Source organism: Microtus pennsylvanicus, chromosome 4 (assembly GCF_037038515.1).
Source record: "Microtus pennsylvanicus isolate mMicPen1 chromosome 4, mMicPen1.hap1, whole genome shotgun sequence".
NCBI lineage: Eukaryota > Metazoa > Chordata > Mammalia > Rodentia > Cricetidae > Microtus > Microtus pennsylvanicus.
The window spans coordinates 18,348,114-18,370,294 of record NC_134582.1 but is presented as its reverse complement, the minus strand read 5'-3'; the positions used below and the strand labels follow the sequence as shown (position 1 = coordinate 18,370,294).

General features: G+C 42.0%; 1 protein-coding gene across 2 annotated transcripts; it reads left to right on the top strand.

Annotated features, from left to right (window-relative positions):
* The first annotated feature begins 367 nt into the window (after positions 1–367).
* On the top strand, positions 368–21,550 carry Seh1l (SEH1 like nucleoporin). 2 transcript variants are annotated; one of them, XM_075968408.1, is made up of 9 exons: positions 368–615; positions 3,618–3,668; positions 7,222–7,368; positions 8,798–9,009; positions 11,416–11,514; positions 14,252–14,392; positions 14,898–15,055; positions 18,257–18,407; positions 20,787–21,550. In XM_075968408.1, the coding sequence occupies exons 1-9, from the start codon at positions 505–507 to the stop codon at positions 20,977–20,979; spliced, it is 1,263 nt and encodes a 420-aa protein (XP_075824523.1). In that variant the 5' UTR covers positions 368–504; the 3' UTR covers positions 20,980–21,550. The 2 variants fall into 2 exon arrangements, with proteins under 2 accessions (XP_075824523.1, XP_075824522.1); XM_075968407.1 differs by lacking the exon at positions 20,787–21,550 and adding an exon at positions 19,224–19,691 and having other exon boundaries at positions 382–615.
* The last annotated feature ends 631 nt before the right edge of the window (positions 21,551–22,181 follow it).

Sequence of the window (22,181 nt, the reverse complement as noted above, 5' to 3'; positions counted from 1 at the left end):
GACTTAACTTCTATTTCCTCATTCTGGTTTGGCTGACCCTGTGAGATCTCTCAGGACTGACCACTGTTTCTCAGGTCCTCCGATCTCTCGTCTCAACTCCATCCTTCCGGCGTCACCTCGTGCTCGCTAAGCCACATCTTTGGGCGTCTCCATCCTTCCTGGGAGGCTCTAGTGACGCGGCTGAGCTCCAGGTTCAAATCTGCAGCGGGAGTCTCTACTTGCCCGGTGCACCGATCACGTGTTTACAGGCAGACACCTGCAGGTTGACCCCGGAAGGGTTTTCACTTTTCCGTCCTCCAGCATCCCCAGCTTGCCTGGCTGCTGCAGCGAGGTTTGAGCACAGGCTCCGCCCGCGCAGGGCGTGTCTCTCGGGGCGTGGCGCGCCGGGCCGACGCGGGCCGACGTACGTACGCGCCTCCGCGGAGGTTCAGGGGCTGCTCGCCCCACCGCCGGCCTCTCGGAGGCAGGCCGGGCAGAAGGCCGGCCGAGCAGACGGCGGCGGCCATGTTTGTGGCGCGCAGCATCGCGGCGGACCACAAGGACCTCATCCACGATGTGTCTTTCGACTTCCACGGGCGCCGGATGGCCACCTGCTCCAGCGATCAAAGCGTCAAGGTGCGTGCGGGGCGCTCGGCTGCTCGGGGCCGGGGACGGAGGGAGGGAAGGACGGAGGCGGTGAGGACTGGAGCAGATCCGACCGAGACGCACGCGACCCGCGGCCACGGACGCCGCCGCCCCGGAAGCGGCGAGAGCCCTCCCCGCCGGCGGATTGTGGGGTCACGGCCGCCCGCGCTCGCGGCGCTCTCCCTCTGTCGCGCCTGCGCGGGAGGACTCCCGGCCTCCGGGCACTGAGCGCACGCGCGCGCCGAGTTTCCGGCGCGGAACCTGGTGGGCCGCGACTGTGGTGGCTCATCGTGGGGATGTCTTTTCCCTTTGGCCGTGTGGTGTGTCTCAGTTCTGTGGGCCTCCTCGCCTGTGTTGGCTGGGACGCTTCCCTGATTGGATTCCCATGAAGGGGAAATACACACAGCGCAGTTGTGTTCTTGGTTTTTGGAGACTGTCTCAGTCCTGCAGTCTCAGCTTCAGCCACGTTGGGGTTACCAAGCATGAACTCCGATTAGCCATTTTTACTCTTGTTCATGCTCCCGTGGCCTCCGAAGATCATTATAACGAGTGTCCGTTGAATATGATACGATATATTATTGTTTGGAGACAGGATCTCAGTTCTGTAGCCCCTGTGTTGTACCTGCCTCTGCCGGGAGTGTTGTGATTAGAGATGTGCGCCGCCAGGCACGGCTCCACTCCTCCAGCCCCTCAATTTTAAAGATTAATTTGCGTGCATGTAGGTATGTGCACCGCCTAGTGTCTGATCCCTTGGACTTAAGGTTGTGATCCATCTTGCTGGGAGACCCGAACCCGAGTCCCTTTAAGGGCTGAGCCAACTATTGTCCGATAAGTACAGCTGGTTACAGGTAACGGACATCAGTTAAGCCCTTAGGAATGGTGTTTAGACTAAGATAATATAGCAATACTTGGAGAGAAAGTAGTTTTGCACGCAAAACTTACATGTAAAGACAGTCAGCGAAGGGGCTGCTTCAGCTGTCAAGCCACCAAACTGCTTTGCCGCTTTCACAGCTTGGTCGCTGGACTACTAATCTGTGCTGCCTCTGCTGTCCCTGATGATGATTTTTTTGTTACCACTTTTGCCCGTGCTACTGAAAGTAGGCAAGAAATAACCATCTGAAGCCGGGCAGTGGTGGTGCACGCCTTTAATCCCAGCACTCAGGAGGCAGAGGCAGGTGGATCTTTGTGAGTTCGAGACCAGCCTGGTCTACAAAAGCTAGTTTCAGGACAGGCTCCAAAGCTACAGAAAAACCCTGTTTCGAAGAAAAGAAAAAAAAAAAGAAAAGAAATGACCATCTGGGAAGCCTTTTTATTAGGCATAATGTTGTCGCACAAGGAGAGATGGGACAGGAAAGTGACCTCCAGCTGACTGACTTAGTGAGCCTCAGCAGCCTGCTTATACACCAGAGAATGGGGTCTTTGAACCACAACCATGAACCTTTAGCATCTGTTATAGCAGGTTGACTTGGCTCCTGCTTGGTGGAAATGGTCATCGGAGAGTTCCTAAGGCTCGTTATTGTAAAAAAGACAGCCATGCTGGAGCCCTGCCTTCATGGGGTGGTCAGTCCCAGTCGTGGAATAGTTTCAGAGGGTTGGTGGTCAGTTCGTCTGACGGTCCTTCTTCAGGTGGAAGGGAGAACCCAACAGTGCCTCCTGATATTAAGTTAATTAAATTAAATCCTCTTCTGGGGTTAAAGACATGTATCACCAACCACCTGTCTTCTTCTTTTTTTTTTTTTTTTTTTGGTTTTGTTACAAGATCATGCTCTGTATCCCAGGCATTTTTTATACAAAGTCTTGCTATATGTGTAACTCAGTCAATCTTCCTCCTTCAGTTTTCCAAGTGTTGGGATTATAGACCATGTCTGACTACAAAAAGAACTAAAATAACTTATTAATATTAACAGTGATGTAAAAAAAAATAGGCTTAGCAAATGTCAAGTACCCCTCTGTCTTGGGATGGCATTTTTTTCCCCTAGAAAAAATGAAAAGCAGAATAACAAATTAATATGCATCATTATTTTTTTTCTTATTAAATTTAATTTGTTACCTCAAAGTGAAAACCCACTGTGCTCCTCCTTTCCCTCCAAGCTGGTCTGGAACTCATATTGTAGACTACGCTGGCCTGAAACTTAGATCTACTTGCCTCTGCCTCCCAAGAGTTGATTTAAAGGTGTGTGCCACCATGCCTGGCCCCACTGTGCTTTCTCAGGCATTTACAAAAATGTAGGATGGCCATCTGTCTGCAGAATAGTCTCATTATTCTTAATCGATACTGTGTCCAATAACTCCCCATCCCCATCTGCCTAGGGCTCCTGATTGCATCTTCCTAGCTGAGCTGGAACAGCACGACTCTCTTTGTATTTGGCTATTACTATAAACAAATCTTGTTCACAGTCCACTCAGTACCACAGTTTGTACACTTATTCTGTCCTCGTGTTGGTGAGTTCACAGCTGAAAATGGTTTTCAGGGGCAATGCTGAAATACTTTCTAGAGTTGTCTTGTGCCTTAGCAGTGTGTGATATGCGCCCTTCAGGAATGATTGCCATGCTGACGAGTTGACAGTTTATGTTAACTTATAAGATGTCTTTAAACAGAGATACACACTCAATGATCCACCAGATTCAGGAACCTAAACTGCTGTGAACAGTGTTTCAGTAGTCAAACATTACTTCCTAAAGCATGATTGGGGGTATGGCTCAGCTCCGCCTTCACATCACACTTAGCAGGCACAAGACCCTGGGCTTAGCCTTCAGTATCAGTACATCACCAGTGGATGGCAGTACCAAACAAACAAAAAACCGGCTGGGGGGGGGGATTTGTTGACTGCCTATTAGCGCTCTTGGATGCCTTAGTGCTCAGCCCAGTGTTGCGGCACACGATTTCCAGTGAACATTTGCTTAGGGAGTGAATGCTTCCTTCTGCTGCTTCCTGTGGCGTTGGCGTTGATGTTTTCCTTGTGCTTATACTCATTTGCCTTTTTTTTTTATAGGTCTGGGATAAAAGTGAAAGCGGAGATTGGCATTGCACTGCTAGTTGGAAGGTTAGTTTTTATTTTTACATGGTTTGAGAAAATTGAAATGTTTGCTATTTTAGTATTAATTACTTGGTGTTCAGCTTCAAGAAAATGATAAAATTGATATGCTGTTCTTTCCTGGAAAGATAGCTTCTGGTTTATTAAATTATGACTTTATTATTAAGGCAATAGGAAATTTGAGAATAAGAAAATTTGTAGGTGTGCCCAGGTATGGGATCCCAATGCTTTGGGGGGGGGAGGGGCTGAGGCAGGAGATTGCCATGAGTTAGAGGCGAGCCTGGATTACAGAGTGAGACCCTGTCTCAAAACTAAAGACTGTAAAAATATTTTTTGTAGCATTCTTTAACCACTACTAGGATTTCAGCATATTTCATCTTTTTTCCCTCCTCTCCTCATTAGTCCCAAATTTATACTCTTTCTCTGTTAAACAAAAACACAAATCAAGAAACAAAAACAACCCCCTCACAAAAAATACTTACAAAACCACAAAAATGAAGCAAAAAACAAGCAGAAGACCATAAGAACATCAAACGAAAGCAAAGTGAAACAAAACCCCACAAAATTACCACTGAGGTCTTTTTGTGTTGAGACTCCATTGGAGAAAACTGGGTTTTTCCTTTGCTGACAGGTACCAACTGCAGGTAGCTTCTTGGTTAGGGTGCTACTCTGTGTCCAGTCTCCCCTTTCAGCCCTGGGACCCCCTGGCTTGAACCTGTGCAAGCCCTGTTGTATGCAGCCATAGTGTCCCTGAGTTTGAACATCAGCCCTTTTGTTCTGGAAGACACTGTTTCCATTGCCTCTGGCTCTTAAAGTCTTCTCACCTTCTCTTCTGCAGAGATCCCTGAGCCTGTTTAGGACTGTTTCAAAGTCTATCACTCTGCTCATTGTCCAATTGTGGTCCTTTTGATGTGTTAATTCCCATCTACTGCAGGAAACAGCTTCTCTGATGTGAGTTGAGCATCTATGGGTATAGCAGTACGTCATTAGGAGACATTTTATTACTATGTTTGTTTATCAAAAAATAGTAGGTGACGTACCTAGTCACAGGTTTTTGGCCATTTTGGCAGAGTCAGGTATGAGTTCTGTTTTATGGAGTGGGCCTTAAATTCAATCAGAAAGTGGTTGATCTCTTCTACAATATCTTAGCCACTACTGCTTCAATAGAGCTTTTTTTTTTTTTGTTTGTTTGTTTGTTTTTCGAGACAGGGTTTCTCTGTGGTTTTGGTGCCTGTCCTGGAACTAGCTCTTGTAGACCAGGCTGGTCTCGAACTCACAGAGATCCGCCTGCCTCTGCCTCCTGAGTGCTGGAATTAAAGGTGTGCGCCACCACCGCCCGGCTGCTTCAATATATCTTGTAAGAGGGGTCACTTGTAGGTCACAGGGTTTGTAGCTGGGTGACCCCAACTGTACCTTTCAGGCACTAGCATCAGTTTTAGGTTTAAACCATTGTCTCAACCTCTAGTTCTGTAAGTTGGTCTCAAGAGGCCTTTAAGGCCATTTTTGCTTGAGGATCCGTCTTCCTCCTTAGTCTGGTCCTCGTAGACCGTTTACTTCTGCTTATAGGGTGCAGCTCTATCTTTATTTTTGATTGCTTGCCCTTTAATGTGGGGAGATCTGTCCTCTACTGGTTGGCTCTTCCCTAACAAGGTGACTTCAGGTTTAGTGAGAACAGGGATTTCTATCCATGGCTTCAGCCTTGAAAGGGGATGCGATGGGATAGACAGCTACTCCTAAGTGATTGGCATGCCTGTGTAGAGCAACAAGACTTTGACCTATACACATGAGGCACAGTGCTGCTTTTTCATCCTGTGTTTATTGCTCTGTGGACCTGTGAGGAGTCCATGGTAGCCAAAGCAGTTTCTGAGTGTTTGTCATGAAACCGTATGTTGTATGTAGCAGCCCTGTTTTCTCCTGGCCTCACATGACTACTGCCATCACAAAGCTGAGTTGCCCTGGTGACCTCCAGAATACCCTGGCCCTGTAGTTCCATCGTAAAAGGAGATGGAGAAGAGTCCACGGATCCTCCTTTCTGCCCCAGCTGCATGAGGTCTTGGGTATGGCAGTACATATAAGGTGGAAGGGTGCCTGAAGGTGGGCTTGCTGCAGTGACAGCATCTGAGTCGTCACCTGGGCTGACATGGGACTTGGTGATGCAGCTTAATGACTTATATTGTCCTTTGTATCTGGTTAGTTCCCTTAACAAAGGTTCATTCATGTTGTGATTTATGGGTTTTTTTTGTTTGTTTGTTTTGTTTTTTGTTTTTTTTTTTGAGACAGGGTTTCTCTGTAGCTTTAGAGCCTGTCCTGGAACTAGCTCTTGTAGACCAGTGTTTTATGCTTTTTCTTTGAGAAAGGTTCTCCCTGTGTAGCCCTGGCTGTCCTAGAACTCAGCCTAGACTAAGTTGGCCTCAAACTCAGAGATACACCTCCTCCTATGCCCGAAGTGCTGGCATTAAAGACGTGTGCTACCACACAAGCATTATTTGTTTTTAATATAATACTGAGCAGTCTCAGTGTATAGATGAGCCACATTTGTTTCACCACTCACCTGCTGATGGGCAGTTTTTCAGTGTTAGAAATGTCTGTTTCCTTTCTGTCATTGTGACAGATTGCAGGTTTAGCAACATGCCATGTGCAAAGGAAACCCCTCTGTCTTCACAGTGCTGTCCTATAACTTCAAAGCTTTTTAGAAACATCCAGTAAGTGTTCTGTGTTGATTATTGGTGGAGATTCAAAATTTTGTTTTTGCTTGTTTGAGATAGCCTGGAACTTGGTATGTATCTGTCTTCCAACTGCTAGAATTATAAGCACCTGCTACCACACCAGGCTATTTAATTTTTAATTTTCTTTTTTGAGACAAGGATCTTTGTAGTCCTGGCTGGCCTAGAACTTGCTGTGTAGATCAGGCTGGCCTTGCTCACAGATGCACCACCATGTCTGGTTACTAAAATTTTTAAAAATTGTGGTGACATCTTTGTGCAGACCTCATTCTTTAGTTAGAATGGGATTTTAACATTTGATTAAGCGAATATCACTTAGTGTGTCTTTTAGTTAACAGCTTTTTAAAGTAAGAATTGAAGGGAAGCGCAAAAGAGGAGACAAACAAGGGGGCAGTCTACCCTTTGTGACATTGTTACCGTGTTGAAGTTACTGCCTGGCTTCAGAAAGAATTCTGAACCCAGGAGGCAGAGGCAGGCCGATCTCTGAGTTCCATGTCAGCCTGGTCTACAGAAGAAGAAATTAACTCTTTTTTTTTTTAAAGATTTTATTTATTCATTATATATACAGCGTTCTGCAGGCCAGAAGAGGACACCAAATCTTACTACAGATGGTTGTGAGGCACCACGTGGTTGCTGGGAATTGAACTCAGGACCTCTGGAACAGTAGGCAGTGCTCTTAACTGTTGAGCCATTTCTCCAGCCCCAGAAATTAACTCTTTATTTTGATGTTAAGCTGGTGTCTTTCTCATCTTTCTGAAGTAAACAGCTCATGTTCTATTTTCTCAAATAAACTGCATGTGTGAAGATAGTAAACTAAGTTCTGTTTTTAAATCCCTCAGACACATAGTGGATCTGTGTGGCGTGTGACATGGGCTCATCCTGAATTTGGACAAGTTTTGGCTTCCTGTTCTTTTGACCGAACAGCCGCTGTTTGGGAAGAAATAGTAGGAGAATCAAACGATAAACTTCGAGGACAGAGTCACTGGGTGAGATATTTAGTGTCATACAGGAAAGCAGATCTGTGAACATTCAGACCCTTAGTAATACCCTGGCCCCTGATACACTGTTAACACTGCCCTCTGTCCGCTTCCCTCCCTCCCTCCCTCCCTCCCTCCCTCCCTCCCTCCCACTCATATTTTCTTCTCTTTCTTTCACGTTTGCTTGGCTTGCTCTGGTACTTGGTCCATCATTATTTCTAGTGATTAACTCAGTATTTGCTTTGCCCCCAATTCTATATAGCTGTCTATTTTGTATGATTTGGATTGGTAACTAGTGCATGATTTTAGACTTCTGAATTGAACCCAGGGCTCCTACTGTCACTGAGCTACACTCCGTGGTTTCCATATCTGCATCTACTGTAAGTTCTACCTCAGCCTTTAGCGAAATGATTGGTTTTGGACAGGAGTAGTACCTGTGTGCTGCTCACATTACTCAACTGTAAAAGCAGTGGAGTAGATCATGAGACTTTTCCCTGAAGTTTATCATGTAAAGTATTTTATTTTCCTTTCAATTTGTTTTTCTTAATAATCATACAACATAGAATTGAAAGCTATAAAAGGATTTGTGCAGTGAGATATTCCTTTTCTCTTGCCTCCTGGTTCCGCCATAAGGTAGTTTAGTCTGCAGGTGTTTTTCTGTCTTTTATGTAGTCCATTTCTTTACTGACATTGATAGAAGTCGCAGGCCTTATGTTCACTGTTAGAGGATCCTAATTCATTTGATTTACTACTTGTAGCATGCTTTGTATGACAGCTCTTTGTAAAATTTCTAATGTTTTCTGGTTTGAGGATCAGTCTGTCTATTGAGTGTCTTATTTAGAGTTTCTATAGCTGTGATGAGACTCTATGACTACATCAATGCTTATAAAGTAAAGCATTTAATTGAGGGGGTTCTCTAACAGTTTCAGAGATTTAGTCCATTGTCATCATGGCGGGAGCATAGCAGCCTGCAGGCAGATGTGGTGCTGGAGGAATAGCTGAGCATCCTACATCTTGCCGGCATCGGGAAGTTGACTGACTGTCACTCTGAGGGAAGCTTGAGCAAAAAGACCCCAAAGCCCGTCCACACAGTGACACACTACTCCAGCAAGGCCACATCTCCTAATGGTGCCACTCCCTTTGTGGGCCATTTTCTTTGAAAACACCACAGCGTGATTGCTTACATAGTAGAAAGACTCTTCTGTTTTTAAGGCAGTAGTTAATTACAGCTCACTAATTTGTTAGTAGTTGTTATATAAGCAAAGTGCTTCAAACCAAGAGAGGCTTTAAGTGACTCTTGCAAGAATAAACACTTTGTAAATGGCAGATATGTCTTTGTGATTCTGAAACATTTCTTATTCAAATCCATCACGTTTTCTTTTTGTGTGTGATCCAAATCATATATATGTTTGTTTGTTTTTTGTTTTTTTTTTTTCAGGTGAAGAGGACAACTCTAGTGGATAGTAGAACATCTGTTACTGATGTGAAATTTGCTCCCAAACATATGGGTCTGATGTTAGCAACCTGTTCAGCAGATGGCATAGTAAGAATATATGAGGCTCCAGATGTTATGAATCTCAGCCAGTGGTCTCTACAGCACGAGATCTCATGTAAGCTGAGCTGTAGTTGCATTTCTTGGAACCCTTCCAGGTAAGCTTACATAGAAACCTTTGATAAGTCTGCTAAAGCAGGCGAGAGGTTTTTCAAACTAAGAATTTGTTAGTTTGGTTTCTCAGATGTACTTTGTAACTACATAATAATAATCTAGAAGGAAGTTTCCCCTTTCCTATCTGGGTATGTGTCTTATCTCTCTTATCACGGATGAATTCATCCATTATCAATAGTTTGATGAAAACATGTAGAACATTTTCTATGTATGCAAAAAGAAATTAGAGCGGGCTGTGGTGGCGCACGCCTTTTATCCTAGCACTCGGGAGGCAGAAGCAGGCGGATCACTGAGTTTGAGGCCAGCCTGGTCTACAAAGCGAGTTTCAGGACAACCAGAGCTAAAAAGTGATACCTTGTCCCAAAAAACCAAAATAAATCAATAAAAATTAGGATATTTTCAAGAGACAGATATATGCAAAAATAATGATGTTGTGCAGGCCGCGTTCCTGCCACCCGGCTCCCAGCCGCCTGGCAAGCTAATGCCCCGAAATAATTACACGGAAACTGTATTCTTTTAAATACTGCTTGGCCCATTAGTTCTAGCCTCTTAATGGCTAATTCTCACATCTTGCCTAACCCATATTTAGTAATCTGTGTAGCACCAGTCTTACCAGGAAAGATTCAGCATGTCTGACCTGGCGGCTTGCTTCATCGGCATCTGCCCTGGAGAGGAGTGGCATGGCATCTGCCTCACCTCCTCTTCCTCCCAGCATTCCATTCTGTTTACTCCACCCACCTATGTTCTAACCTATCAGGCCAAGCGGTTTCTTTATTAACCAATGACCTTCCACCATCATAATGAGATACATACCAACACTAGGAGACATGGTACACCCCTATATGTATAAAACCCATATATTTTCCTTGAAGTTCCTTTTCTTTACAGAAAAATACTTTGTGTGCCTTTCTTTATGTATTGGTATATAATTTATAGAATTTCTCTTAAAACATTTCATTCATTCATTTCAGGGATTTCTTGCTGTGTTGCCTTTGCTAGTTTAGAACTTGCTGTATAACCGGCCAGCACTGGTGTTGGACTTACTATCCTGCCTCACCCTCCTGAGTGCTGGGATAGTAATAATATGGCCACCACATCCGTTTAAACATCATTTCTGTTTAAATGCTCCACAGTGGTTGTGATTGTGTGACTATGCCATAGTTGCTTTTAAACGATGTTTTAAAGAAACTTATACGTGTCTGTGGTCACCTGCGTGTCTGGTGCCCTTAGAGGCAAGAGGAGGGTGTTAGATCCCTGGAACTGGAGTTAGAGACCGTTGTGAGTCACCATGTGGGTGCTTGGAACTGAACCTGGATTTTCAGGAAAAGCAACAGGTGATCTTAAGTGCTGAGCCATCTTTCCAGCTTCCCTGTTTGCTTTTTTTTTTTAATTACTTAAGAAAAAAATGCAAATATATTTAGAAGAGTATAAAATAAAACTGAAAGTTATCTTTCTAAAATTAAATACTGTCACTAGTTTAATTTCTAGATTTTAATTCTGGTGGTCACAATTTCGTGTGTATTTCATTTATATTGTTGGTTCTTGGTCTCAGATCTAAACTCTTTATATTCATTGATAGCTCATTCATTCATAAATGACTACTAGTAGGTATTTATGGTAATCTTTATAGTTATGGGCAATTGCAGTTTTAAATTTATCTGTTCTAATGGATTTATTATTGTTTATTAAATTATTAACTATATTAGTCATATAGTTCTTAGACTATATGATTACTTTTAAAATTTAAAATTTTGACATTTTATGTGTATTATTGTTTTGCCTGCTTGTATGTTTGTGCAGCACAATCATGCAGTGCCTATGGAAGCCAGAGAAGGGCATTAGCTTTTCTGGAACTGGAGTTAGAGGTCATTGTGAGCCACCATCTATGTGGGTGATCATCCAGTGCTCTTAACCCTTAGCCATTTATCCAGCCACAGAGATTCCTCCCTTAAGAAAGAAAGTTAGCCAGGCAGGGGTGGCACATGCACTCCTGAGGCAGAGTCAGGCAGATCTCTGTGATTTTGAAGCCAGCGTGGTCTATAGAGCAAGTTCCAGGACAGCCAGGGCTACACAGAGAAATTCTGTCTTGAAAGTAGGGAGAGAGAATGAGTAGAGAGAATATGAGCTTATTTTGCTTCTGTTTCATGCTGAGCTTCATCTTTAATTTTTTTTTTCTTTTTCTTTTTTGGTTTTTTCGAGACAAGGTTTTTCTGTAGCTTTGGTGGCTGTTCTGAAACTAGTTCTTGTAGACCAGGCTGGCCTCGAACTCACAGCGATCTACCTGCCTCTGCCTCAGGAGTGGACATCAGATGTGGTAGTCAGGACTGGCTAACTTGTAGGTTTTAAATTATGTTAATTCAGCATCTTACGAGTGTCCCCTTCATTCCTAGCTCTCGTGCTCACTCCCCCATGATCGCCGTGGGAAGTGATGACAGCAGTCCAAATGCCATGGCCAAGGTTCAGATTTTTGAATACAATGAAAACACCAGGTCAGAATTTTTTTAGTTATTATTCCTTTATTTATTATGTGCATTGTACATATTCACTGGTTTCCTGTGACATATCAAGTTCTGTGTTGTGCTTTCGTTTTTGGGTTTTTTTGTTTTGTTTTTACTTCTGTAAAAAAATTTATTTTCCTGGGGGCTGGAGAGATGGCTCAGTGGTTAAGAGCATGGCCTGCTCTTCCAAAGGTCCTGAGTTCAATTCCCAGCAACAACATGGTGGCTCACAACCATCTGTAATGAGGTCTGGTGCCCTCTTCTGGCCTGGAGACATACACGCAAACAGAATATTGTATACATAATAAATAAATAAATAAATAAATATTTTTTAAAAAAATTTATTTTCCAAGTGCTTTGCCTGCGTTTATGTCTGTGTACCATGGGCATGCTTGGTCATTGGCTCCTCGAACTGCTGTTGTGGTTTGGTGGGAACCACCTTGTGGTGCTGGGAATAAAACCAGGTCCTCTGCAGGAGCAACAGTGGTCTAAGCTGCTGAGCCATCTCCCCAGCCCCATTGTTTTTTCCTTCCTTCCTTCCGTCCTTTCTTTTTTAAAGAAATATATATTTACTATATATACAGTGTTCTTCCTTAATGTATGCCTGCAGACCAGAAGAGGGCCCCAGATCTTGTTACAGATGGTTGTGAGCTACCATGTGGTTGCTAGGAATTGAACTCAGTACCTCTGGAATAAAAACAGTGCTTTTAACCTCTGAACCATCTCTCAGCCCTTTTGGGTTTTACATTTTGTTACCCTGGTTGGTCTTGAGCAAGTTCATTTAGTTGATCTTCCCATTTCAGTCTGCCGAGTGGTACTTAAGGCATATGCTCGTTTGCCAATAAGTAGGGTGGAAGAGAAGGCAAGTAGTATCTCAGTATGTAGCATCCTGTCGAGAAAATGGAAACCAATACTAAGGAATGGGATACACCTTCTGAACTAAAAGAATGAGGATGTTGAAGAGTTTTCTACCTGGGGAATCCTGGCCTAAGGATTAGGTTAGGATTGTTCACTTAGAGGAGGACCTAGAGGGTGAGCGCAAGTTAGCTAGCCTTCTATGTGCAGAAGACAGTATTTGATAAGACCTGGGAACAGGACACAGTCACGGCTCAGGTCGGAACATCACAGGCAAATGGGACTCAAGAGCCTGTGCCATTGCTGTAGTGTCATCCTGCTGGTCACGTGAGTGCAACTACAGGGTCGGATGGTAGGTTACTTCCGTAGATAGAAGCATTGTGGAAGGAGCATCATTGGATTCGGCATGAAGATGCTGTTACAGTCATCCAGTTGGGAGATTATTAATGTTTGGCATAAAATTAGGACAATGAGAAAGGGGGAAGATAGCAAGATGATACAGGTATGTGCATTTACATAGGTGATTAAGAAGTGTTTTGAGTTTTTCATAAGCTTCGGTTAGGAGTATTAAGTGTTGCTGAGTGGTGGTGGTGTATGCCCTGGCCAGGAACTCAGTCTTTATTGTGTTCTTTTTCTCCCTGTTTTTTTTTCAAGACAGGTTTCTCTGTGTAGCTTTGGAGCCTATCCTAGAACTCAACTCTGTAGATCAGGCTGGCCTTGAACTCACAGAGATTGACCTTTCTCTGCCTCCTGAGTGCTGGGATTAAAGATGTGTGCCACCACCGCCAAGGTCTTACGTACTTCTTAAGTGATGTTGTTACAGGTGTCTGCCATCATGCCTACTAATTTCCTCCCTCTCTCCCTCCTTTCCTTCATCTCTTCCTCCTTCCTTGCCTCCCTCTCTCCCTCCTTGCTTCTGGTTGGAGACTGTGTGTGTGGTCTTGGTTGGCCTGGAACTCACTAGGTAGACCAGGCTGAACTCATAATAGAGTTCTACCTACCAAGTGTTGGAATTAAAGGCATGAACCACCATACCACTTTCCCTTCTCTTAAAAACAAACAAAAATACCTACTAATAAACCAGATTTTAGTCTAGCCAAGTTTTGATTAAATATCTTAATATACACTTACATTGCAAGATTGAACCTTATATTGTTTGGTTCTAGGGCTAACCCAACAGAAATTTCTTCACTTGCAGGTTTGGAGGCCAGAGGTCTGAAATCAAGGTGTTGTTTGGCTGTGCTCCTTTGAAAGCCTTGCTGGCAGCTCTAGTTTCGATAGCCAGAGGCGCCTCGGCCTGTGGCAGCCTCACTTCATGCCCCTTCACCGTTGTGTCTTTCTAACGGCACCAAATGTCAGAGTCAGTCCTACCCTTGTAATAATGAATAAGAACAGATAAATTGTTTTTGATAAGGTTATATTTATAGGCTCCAGTTTGGACTTAGGAGTTAGTTTATCGTCTGGGCCGCTCTTCAGTGTCCTACAAAGGCAAGCGTTTATTGTGAGCAGTATGAGAAAAATGGAGATATATTGAAGTTTTTCAAGTTTCTGAAAAATTTTAAAAAGTTTTATTTATTTATTTTGAGACAGGATCTCAGTATGTAGCCTAGGCTGACTTGGAACTCACAGAAGATTTGTTTTATTTATGTGTGTGTGTGTATGTGAGTGTATGCTGCATGTGTGCAGTTGCCTACAGAGACCAGAAGAGAATATTTTCCCCTGAAGCTGGAGTGATAGGCAGTGGTGAGCCACCTGATCTAGGTGTTGAGAATCCAGCTGTGGTCCAGGAAGAATATCAAGTGCTCTTGACCACAGAACCATCTCTCTAGTACCAAGTTTTATGTCTTCTTTCTTTTTTTTTTTTTTGAATCAGGAAATATGCAAAAGCGGAAACTCTTATGACCGTCACAGATCCTGTTCATGATATTGCCTTTGCTCCGAATTTGGGAAGATCTTTCCATATCCTGGCAATAGCAACCAAAGATGTAAGAATTTTCACATTAAAACCTGTGAGGTAAGTCGAATTAAAATAAGGAATTTGAGAGTACATGTTCCTTTTGATTGTCTTTGTAGAGGACAGTAGCGGTGCGGGTCTGAGGACTGCATCCTCTGGTAAACAGTCCGTGTCACCTTTCGGAGTGAGGGTGTAGTTTGAATCGTCTCAGGTCCTTTTCCTGATCTGTACTTCTTTCTGCTAGTCTGTCATATAAAGTTGTCATGTCATTGGATTCTGAACCTCATTTTGGGGAATGATATGCTCAATTGGTTTTTTTCTTCTGAAAAAGTCACTGAGTACCATCTGTGGGATGAAATAAGTCCAGGTTTTGAGAAGCCAAAGAAAGTGACTCTTGTGTAGCCTAAGGGCTCAGTGGTCGGGGACATAGGTGTGCTGTTAGGGAAAAATATGAGAAGCATATTTATTTGTGTTAGTATTTCTTACTTAAATTATGTGTTTATGTGTGAGAGCGTGTGTATACATACGACACATTTTTATGAAAACTTCATTAATCTTGTTGTAGGAAAGAACTTACTTCTTCTGGTGGTCCCACAAAATTTGAAATCCATATTGTGGCTCAGTTTGATAATCATAATTCTCAGGTCTGGAGGGTGAGCTGGAACATTACAGGAACAGTACTAGCGTCCTCAGGAGATGACGGCTGTGTGAGGTTGTGGAAAGGTAAGGGTTTTAGTGGAGGGATAATTGTTACTTCTGTTTACTTTCCATTTAAAAGTGTAAACTCTGAAATAAAACATGATATATATATATATATATGAATGACAGGGTTTCTGTGTGTATTCTTGGCTGTCCTGGAACTCACTACTGAAACATTTTTTAAAAATTGTCTTTAATATTGTTTTAAAATAATTGTCACTGAGCGGTGGTGACACACACCTTTAATCCTAGCACTCGGGGAGGCAGAGGCAGGCAAATCTCTTGAGTTTGAGGCTACAAGAGCTAGTTCCAGGACAGGCTCCAAAACTACACAAAGAAGTCCTGTCTCGAAAATCAAAAACAAACAAAAAAGTTGTCTTATTTGTGCTATTTTGAAATACCAGATTACTTAGTTCATAGACTTTAATGGCCAGTTGAAATATTTTTGTGTGGAAGAAAGCCTGTTTTAAAACTAATTAGAATATGCAGCCTCTAGTGAAAGCTAACTTATGTGGCTGCTTTCTGGGAGAAGCCTCTGGTGGTCATTGGTAAAAGTGTTGACCTCAAATGAATGAGGACCTGAGTTTGAATCCCCAGAACTCACCTAACAACCAGACACATAGCTCAGGTGTCTCAGTTTCAGTGTAGGGAACTGGGAGGCAGAGAGAGGAGAATCATAAGCAGCTCCAGGGCCCCTACCCTGGTAAATGCAGAACAGTGGAAAAATAGTGTCCCTATCTTAAACAGGCTCGAAGTGAGAGGACTGACAGCTGAAGCTGACCTCTTTTAGTGCTGTGGCACTCATACACACACACTCACACAGACTTTAAGTCACTGTCTTTTCTATTTCCTCTCTTTTGACTCCAAAATTCAAGATTACTGTCTTTCTGATTCTGTGCTTCTTGTAGTGTTACACTGAGGGAACTTGACTTGGTCCAAGCCATTGACACTGACTTTGGCATCTGTAGCGTCACAAAGGACACACTATTCTAAACATCAGCTTTACAAGTGCAATCGATTGGCCGGTGAAGTGCAGTCTGGCTAAGCCTTGATGGCTTCCCCTGATAGTCCTAGGATATATTCTGTACTATCAGCCCAGACTTGACTTTCCTCAATTTGATTTTAGGGACTTGTCTGTCCTTTTGCTTTTAAACCTTAAGTAACACAATTAGGTCTTCAACTTTGATTCACTGGGTTGACTTCAGCGACCAGGTTTGCATTTGAAGAATGAGACCATATTGGATGAACCACTAACCTGCCACACTGAGGTTTTCTTATCAGTATATCTCTCTGACCATAATCTACACAGGTACCCATGTAATGTGTATTGCATAGCCAAGAGACAGCTCCCTTCCTTGTATAGATTCTTTGTAAGAAAGACAAAGAATTTGAGTTCATTTGTTTTTTAAAGGTTTTATTTTGATACTAATTTGAGTGTGCACACACTTGTGCAGGTTAGAGGACAACCTTGGGTGTGTTATTCAGGTATGACCCACCTTTTTGGTTTGAGACAAGGTCTTTCTTGCCTGGGAACTTGCCAAGTAAGCTATGTTGGCCAGCTGTTGAACCCCAGGGATCGTGTCTGTCCCTGACACCCTATTGCTGGTATTACAAGGGCATGCCACTTCATCTGGTGGGTTCTTTTGATAGACTCAGGTCCACATGGTTGTAAGGCAGGTATTTTATTAGTGAACTAGGATAGGAACTATTGTTACTAGAGAATGGTCTCCGTTGACTCTCTTGCCAGGAAATCGATGGTAAAAGCTCTAGTGTTTTTAGATTACTTTTGAGACAGGATCTTGCTCTTTGGCTAGGCTAGTCTGGAACTCACTGTGTAGCTCAGGATGGCCTCAAACCCAGAGCAATCCTTCTGCCTCAGCTTCCTGAAACTCTGATTACAGGTATGAGTTACCATGGCTGGTTTAAATTAGTAATTTTTTTTAAAAGAATTTTTATTTAGCTTTATTTTATGTGCATTGGAATGAAAGTGTCAGATCCTCTGGAACTGAATAGGTGTAAGCTGCCAAGTGGGTGCTGGGAATTGAACCCTGGTCCTCTGGAAGAGCAGCCAGGTGCTCTTAACCACTGGGCCATCTCTTTAGCCCTAGTAATTCTTCAAAAACCTTAAAGACTTGGTTATGTATCTCATCTAAAAATTGTTTTGGGGCTGGAGAGATGGCTCAGTGGTTAAGAGCACTGACTGCTCTTCCAGAGGTCATGAGTTCAATTCCCAGCAACCACATGGTGGCTCACAACCATCTGTAATGAGATCTGGCGCCCTCTTCTGGCATGTGGGCATGCATGGAGGCAGAATGTTGTATACATAATAAATAAATAAATCTTTAAAAAAAAATTGTTTTGAAGCTTACAAGCTTACCTGGAAGTTAACATCACTTACTGAGCTGTGGAGATGGCTCAGTTGGTAAAGTGCTTGCTGTAAAAACACGAGGACCTAAGTTCAGATTTTTAGCCCCTATGTAAAGCTCAGGCCTGTTCGTTTGCAGTAAAGTCCCTGGAGCTCCCTGGACAGTTGGTGTAACTAAATTGGTGGGCTCTAGGTTCAGAAAGAGACCTTACCTCAAAAACTAAGATGAAGAGTGAAAGGAGTCACCATCTGGTTTCGCTGTGCATGTATGTGCACACATGCACATGAATGGAATTTAGGCAATCGTTGTATACATACATACAATTTTTTTTAAATGTGACCCATATTTTGTCTTATTTTTTGTGGTTTAGGAGAAGAGTTACAGTGTTGTTTTTAACAAAATCTCAACTGTTTGATTTTACCAATAGACACTCAGGAGCCAGATGCTAGCTCAGAAAGGCAGAGAAAGCACCCAGCTGACCGTTGTCCCTGAAGCCTCTGTTTCCCACCTTTTCAAACAAATTTCAGATTCAGTGTCCCTCCCTTCTACTTCTTGTGCGTCTCCAACTGTCCTCTTGACTCCCTCTTTCTCTCTTTTCTTCTTAATAATCCTAGGTTCACTAGGTTGCTTGCTCTGCCTCTGCCCTGTGCTTGACTTTATTTAATCCTATTTACAATATTCAAGCACAAAGTTCTTGGATTAAAGGTGTGTGGTAGGCCTGAGCTACATCACAACCAAAAACGGGTTTTTCCAGTAAACAACACTCTCAGGTTCACAGTGTGATCAAATATCTTTCGACAGTACAGGTATGAGTAGATGTTAAACATATTAATGTATTTGACTTATTTTTTTCTTTCAGCTAATTACATGGACAATTGGAAGTGTACTGGTATTTTGAAAGGTAATGGGAGCCCAGTAAATGGGAGTTCTCAACTGGGAAACTCAAATCCTTCACTAAGCTCAAATATTCCAAATCTTCAGAACTCACTAAATGGATCTTCTGCTGGCAGGTAGGCTCTTCTGTGGGAAAACTAGGAACTCCATCCCCTACCCTGGGCACACTTTTTATTTTACGTATGTGGCTGTTTTGCCTACCTGTATATCTGCACCACAATCTGTGCAGTGTTTTTGGAAGCCGAAAGAGTCAGATGCCCTAGAACTGGAGTTAAGGATGAAGGTGAGCGAGCGTCCATGTGGGTGCTGGCAATCAAACCTGTTTGCTCTGCAACAGCCAATGCTTTTAATTGCTGAGTCATCTCTCATGGTAGCCATACTAAAAAGTGACTTTGCAGGTGGAATAAAGTAATTCACCAATAACTGTGACACTTATTCTTGGTATTTCATTCTTGGGTCTGTAGTTAATGGCTTCTTTGGTTATAGTACATACAATACAATAAAGAGTCGCTTTCAGATAATAGAATATCATATTAATATTGATAGAGTAGGATTTGGGAAACTTCAAACTCCTCTGTGGTTATCCTACTGTCACCCTAAAGCAAAGAAGAAATTATATTTTAATTTTCCCAGTTGTTTTGATACTGTTGTATTTTTTATAAAGAAATCTTGTTATTTGATTTTGAGGTTTTAAGTATTTGCAACTACAGAAGCAGTTTCAAGTTAACCATAGAGAAAACAGATTATTTTATGAAGGAAAGCATACTAGTGTTGCTGATTTTTAAAGCCTTGTTTTAGGTTACGGCTTTTGTACTGTTATTTTCTTCTGTAAATAGCTTTGGTGGTTTGACCTGTTTTCTGATTGTGCCAATAACCATCTGTTGGATCTGTGATCATTTTCCCTTTTCCATTTGTATTATGTCCTCTAACAGAAAGCACAGCTGAGTACAAGCTAGCTGGAGTAACTTTGCTGTTTGGCTGCTTGTTGCATGCACACAGGAATGGAAATCGAACTCCTTTTCCCCTTCCCCAGCGCCGTTTGATCTCTCCCAAGATGCACCAGCAGCCTGATCACTACTAAACACAGTCCGAAAGGCCTTTAAAATTGCAGTGTATATAATTTTTTGTACAAGTCAGTTTACCGACACTATAAATGGAAAGGCTTTTTGTTGAGACATATCACCAAAACAATTTTTTGAAATGTTCTTTAGACTAACTTGGGCTTAAAAAAACGGAAAAAATTGCTACTATCCTCATAAACTATTGGGAGGAGGGAAAATACAATATTATTCCATTTGGAAAATATAGGGATATGTCTTTTATTTTCTAAAACAATAAGCTAAAATGATGAGTTTTTATAATTTTAATTTGAAAATTGAATAAATATTTTTCATAAAGATTGTTTTGAGTGCTAATTTGTTTACCTTTTGTAGAATTGCTTTATAGGTGATATTATCTACACAACTGGTTTTTCTTGTAATTAAAAATACTAGTAAAGGAGCAGATAGTTTACGTAGCACCAGAGTTCAGATAAAATGGCTTATAGCTAAACATCCACATTAGCATTTGCTGCAGTTTTTTTTTGGTAGTAAAATAGTGGAAGCACTTTTAAATTTTCATCCCGTACTCAGTAAAGAGACGGCTGTTTCTATTATGTGCTTGAATGCTGATGGTGTGCTTCTATACAACTTGGTTTCCTTTTAGACAATTTGGAAACAGAAGAAGAGTTGACATTTTGCTGAAAATTTGCATGCAGTTGAAATTCCATGTCTCAGGATTTTTAATGTGTTGTTTCAGTGAATTCCTGTCTGCTAAAACTCTTGACTTTGACAAACTTATGCACCTTTTTATTTACTAAATTGCATACATATTACGGGTAAGTTATAAGATGGCAGAATAACAGACTATAATTCTTTGAGCCTTTTTAGACACCAAACCTGTAGTGATTCTCAGTTTTTTGCAGGAAACCAAAACTGTTCAATGGTTATATTTTTCAAAAGCATGTTACAGTAGTCAGCTTTCCAGTGTGAGAGTGTATTCGCGTTTGTCCACAGTATCGTGTGCACTAAACACTTGTGCCTGATGCTGTAGCAAATGCAGCTGTGCTCCAAATGGAAAGCATATTAGATTTGTAAATTACGGAATCAAATGAGAGATTAGATAAGGCTTTAAAATTTATAAAAATTAATGTCTCTGTAACATATGTACTGATAATTTTTTTGGCATTTTAACTTTAACAGATTTTTTTTCTCCCAAATTTTTATACTTGCTTAAGCAACCTTGATTTAAGTGAGAGTCTTGATTTATACTATTATGTTCCATTGGTTTTTGGCATGAATATACAAGCTTTTTTTCCTTTTTTTTCTTTCCAGCATGTTTTCTCTTCTTTGGTTCTCTTTGTATTTACTGCTTTTCTCTTTTTCTTCTGTTTCCCCCTCCCTCCTTCCCCCTGTTGTTTTTGTTTTGGTGTTTTGTTCCTGTCTTCATTATTTCAGGTATTTCTTTCCCCCTCTGGATTCCCCACGGGCTGGATCAAGATGGTCCAGTTGTGCCCAGCTCCTTCCTCCTCCTGCTCCTCTGGTAGAGCACTCTTGCGATGCCGACACTGCCAACCTCCAGTATCCTCACCCTCGCCGAGGGTACCTCTCTCGGCCTCTTAATCCCTTACCTGAGAATGAAGGGGTTTAAAACACTGACTAAAGGCCTTGTGCAGATGCTTGTAAATGCTTTTATTCCGGGCTGCTTTTTTGTTTTTCTTCATTTTCTTTCAGAAGATCCTTCTTATTTAGGGCATGTCTTGCATGTATCACAACTGAAGTATTTGGAACCAAACTGTCCTGCACCAGGAAATCCTGGCTTCACTAGTTGGTTACCTCTGATGAGATGAGCTTCAAAAAAAGCAACACTAACTGTGAAAGATTCCTGTATCTGATTTAAAGTGCCTGTCGTGTAAACTCTGTGTGGAGTTGTTACTGTAGAGTTCAGTTTAGCCTGTTCATAGGCAGCTTTATGTGAAAGCTTATCATTGTGGACTTCACTTGGCATTTCAGACATTACGAAATGTTTTTAATTTTATAGGTTGATGTTACAAATGCTTGTAAAATAAATCATTCCTGTGTATAAAGCAGTAAATCATAAGGATATTTTTGTTTTTGTTTTTTAAACTAAAATGCCTTTCATTACTTGGAATTACTGCTTAAAGCTTTTGTAATTATTCTCCAAGTAGATAATTTAATAAAAATATTTTAAAGGATATGAATCTGTTGTCTTATAGAAACCATATGTACTTGGGTCCTGTTTTTGTTTTATTATGAAACAAAATCTGTGTAGCCTGGCTTTGAACTGGCTCGGGGGCCTAGGATGACTTTGAACTGCTCCTGACACACCTTCCTCCACCTCCAAAGTGCTGGGATTACAGCACCACCACAACTGGCTAAAGTAGAATATTCTTTAGTCTACTTTATAGAATAGTTCTATATTCCAGGCTTAATTTCCTTTTACTGTGTCACAAAGCCAAAAAGCTGAAAAATACAAAAATAAATAAGTTAACATTAAAAGATACCATGCCAGATGAGATGACTCAGTGGGTAAGGCGCCTACCACCAGACTTTACCATCTGGATTCGTTCCCCAGAAACAACACTGTGGCAGGAGAGAAACAGCTCCTGCAGGGAGTTCTTTGACTCGACACAAATACCATATTGACAAATATTGCTTCAGTCTCACTACTCAACATTATTAGTTACTGTTTTTTGTGGGGAGCGGGGGGATGGGGTCTCTGTATAATCTGGCCTCTCTTGGAACTCACTATGTAGACCATGAACTCACAGAGATCTTCCTGTCTTTGTGTTACAAGTGCTGGCATCAAGGGCATGTGGCACCATGCCTGGC

Excerpts from the sequence above, each read along its gene's own strand:
- Seh1l (XM_075968408.1), top strand. The coding sequence starts at position 505 with ATGTTTGTGGCGCGCAGCATCGCGGCGGACCACAAGGACCTCATCCAC. Across the intron at positions 616-3,617 it reads CCAGCGATCAAAGCGTCAAG|GTCTGGGATAAAAGTGAAAG; the intron begins GTGCGTGCGGGG and ends TTTTTTTTATAG. Across the intron at positions 14,393-14,897 it reads TTCACATTAAAACCTGTGAG|GAAAGAACTTACTTCTTCTG; the intron begins GTAAGTCGAATT and ends ATCTTGTTGTAG.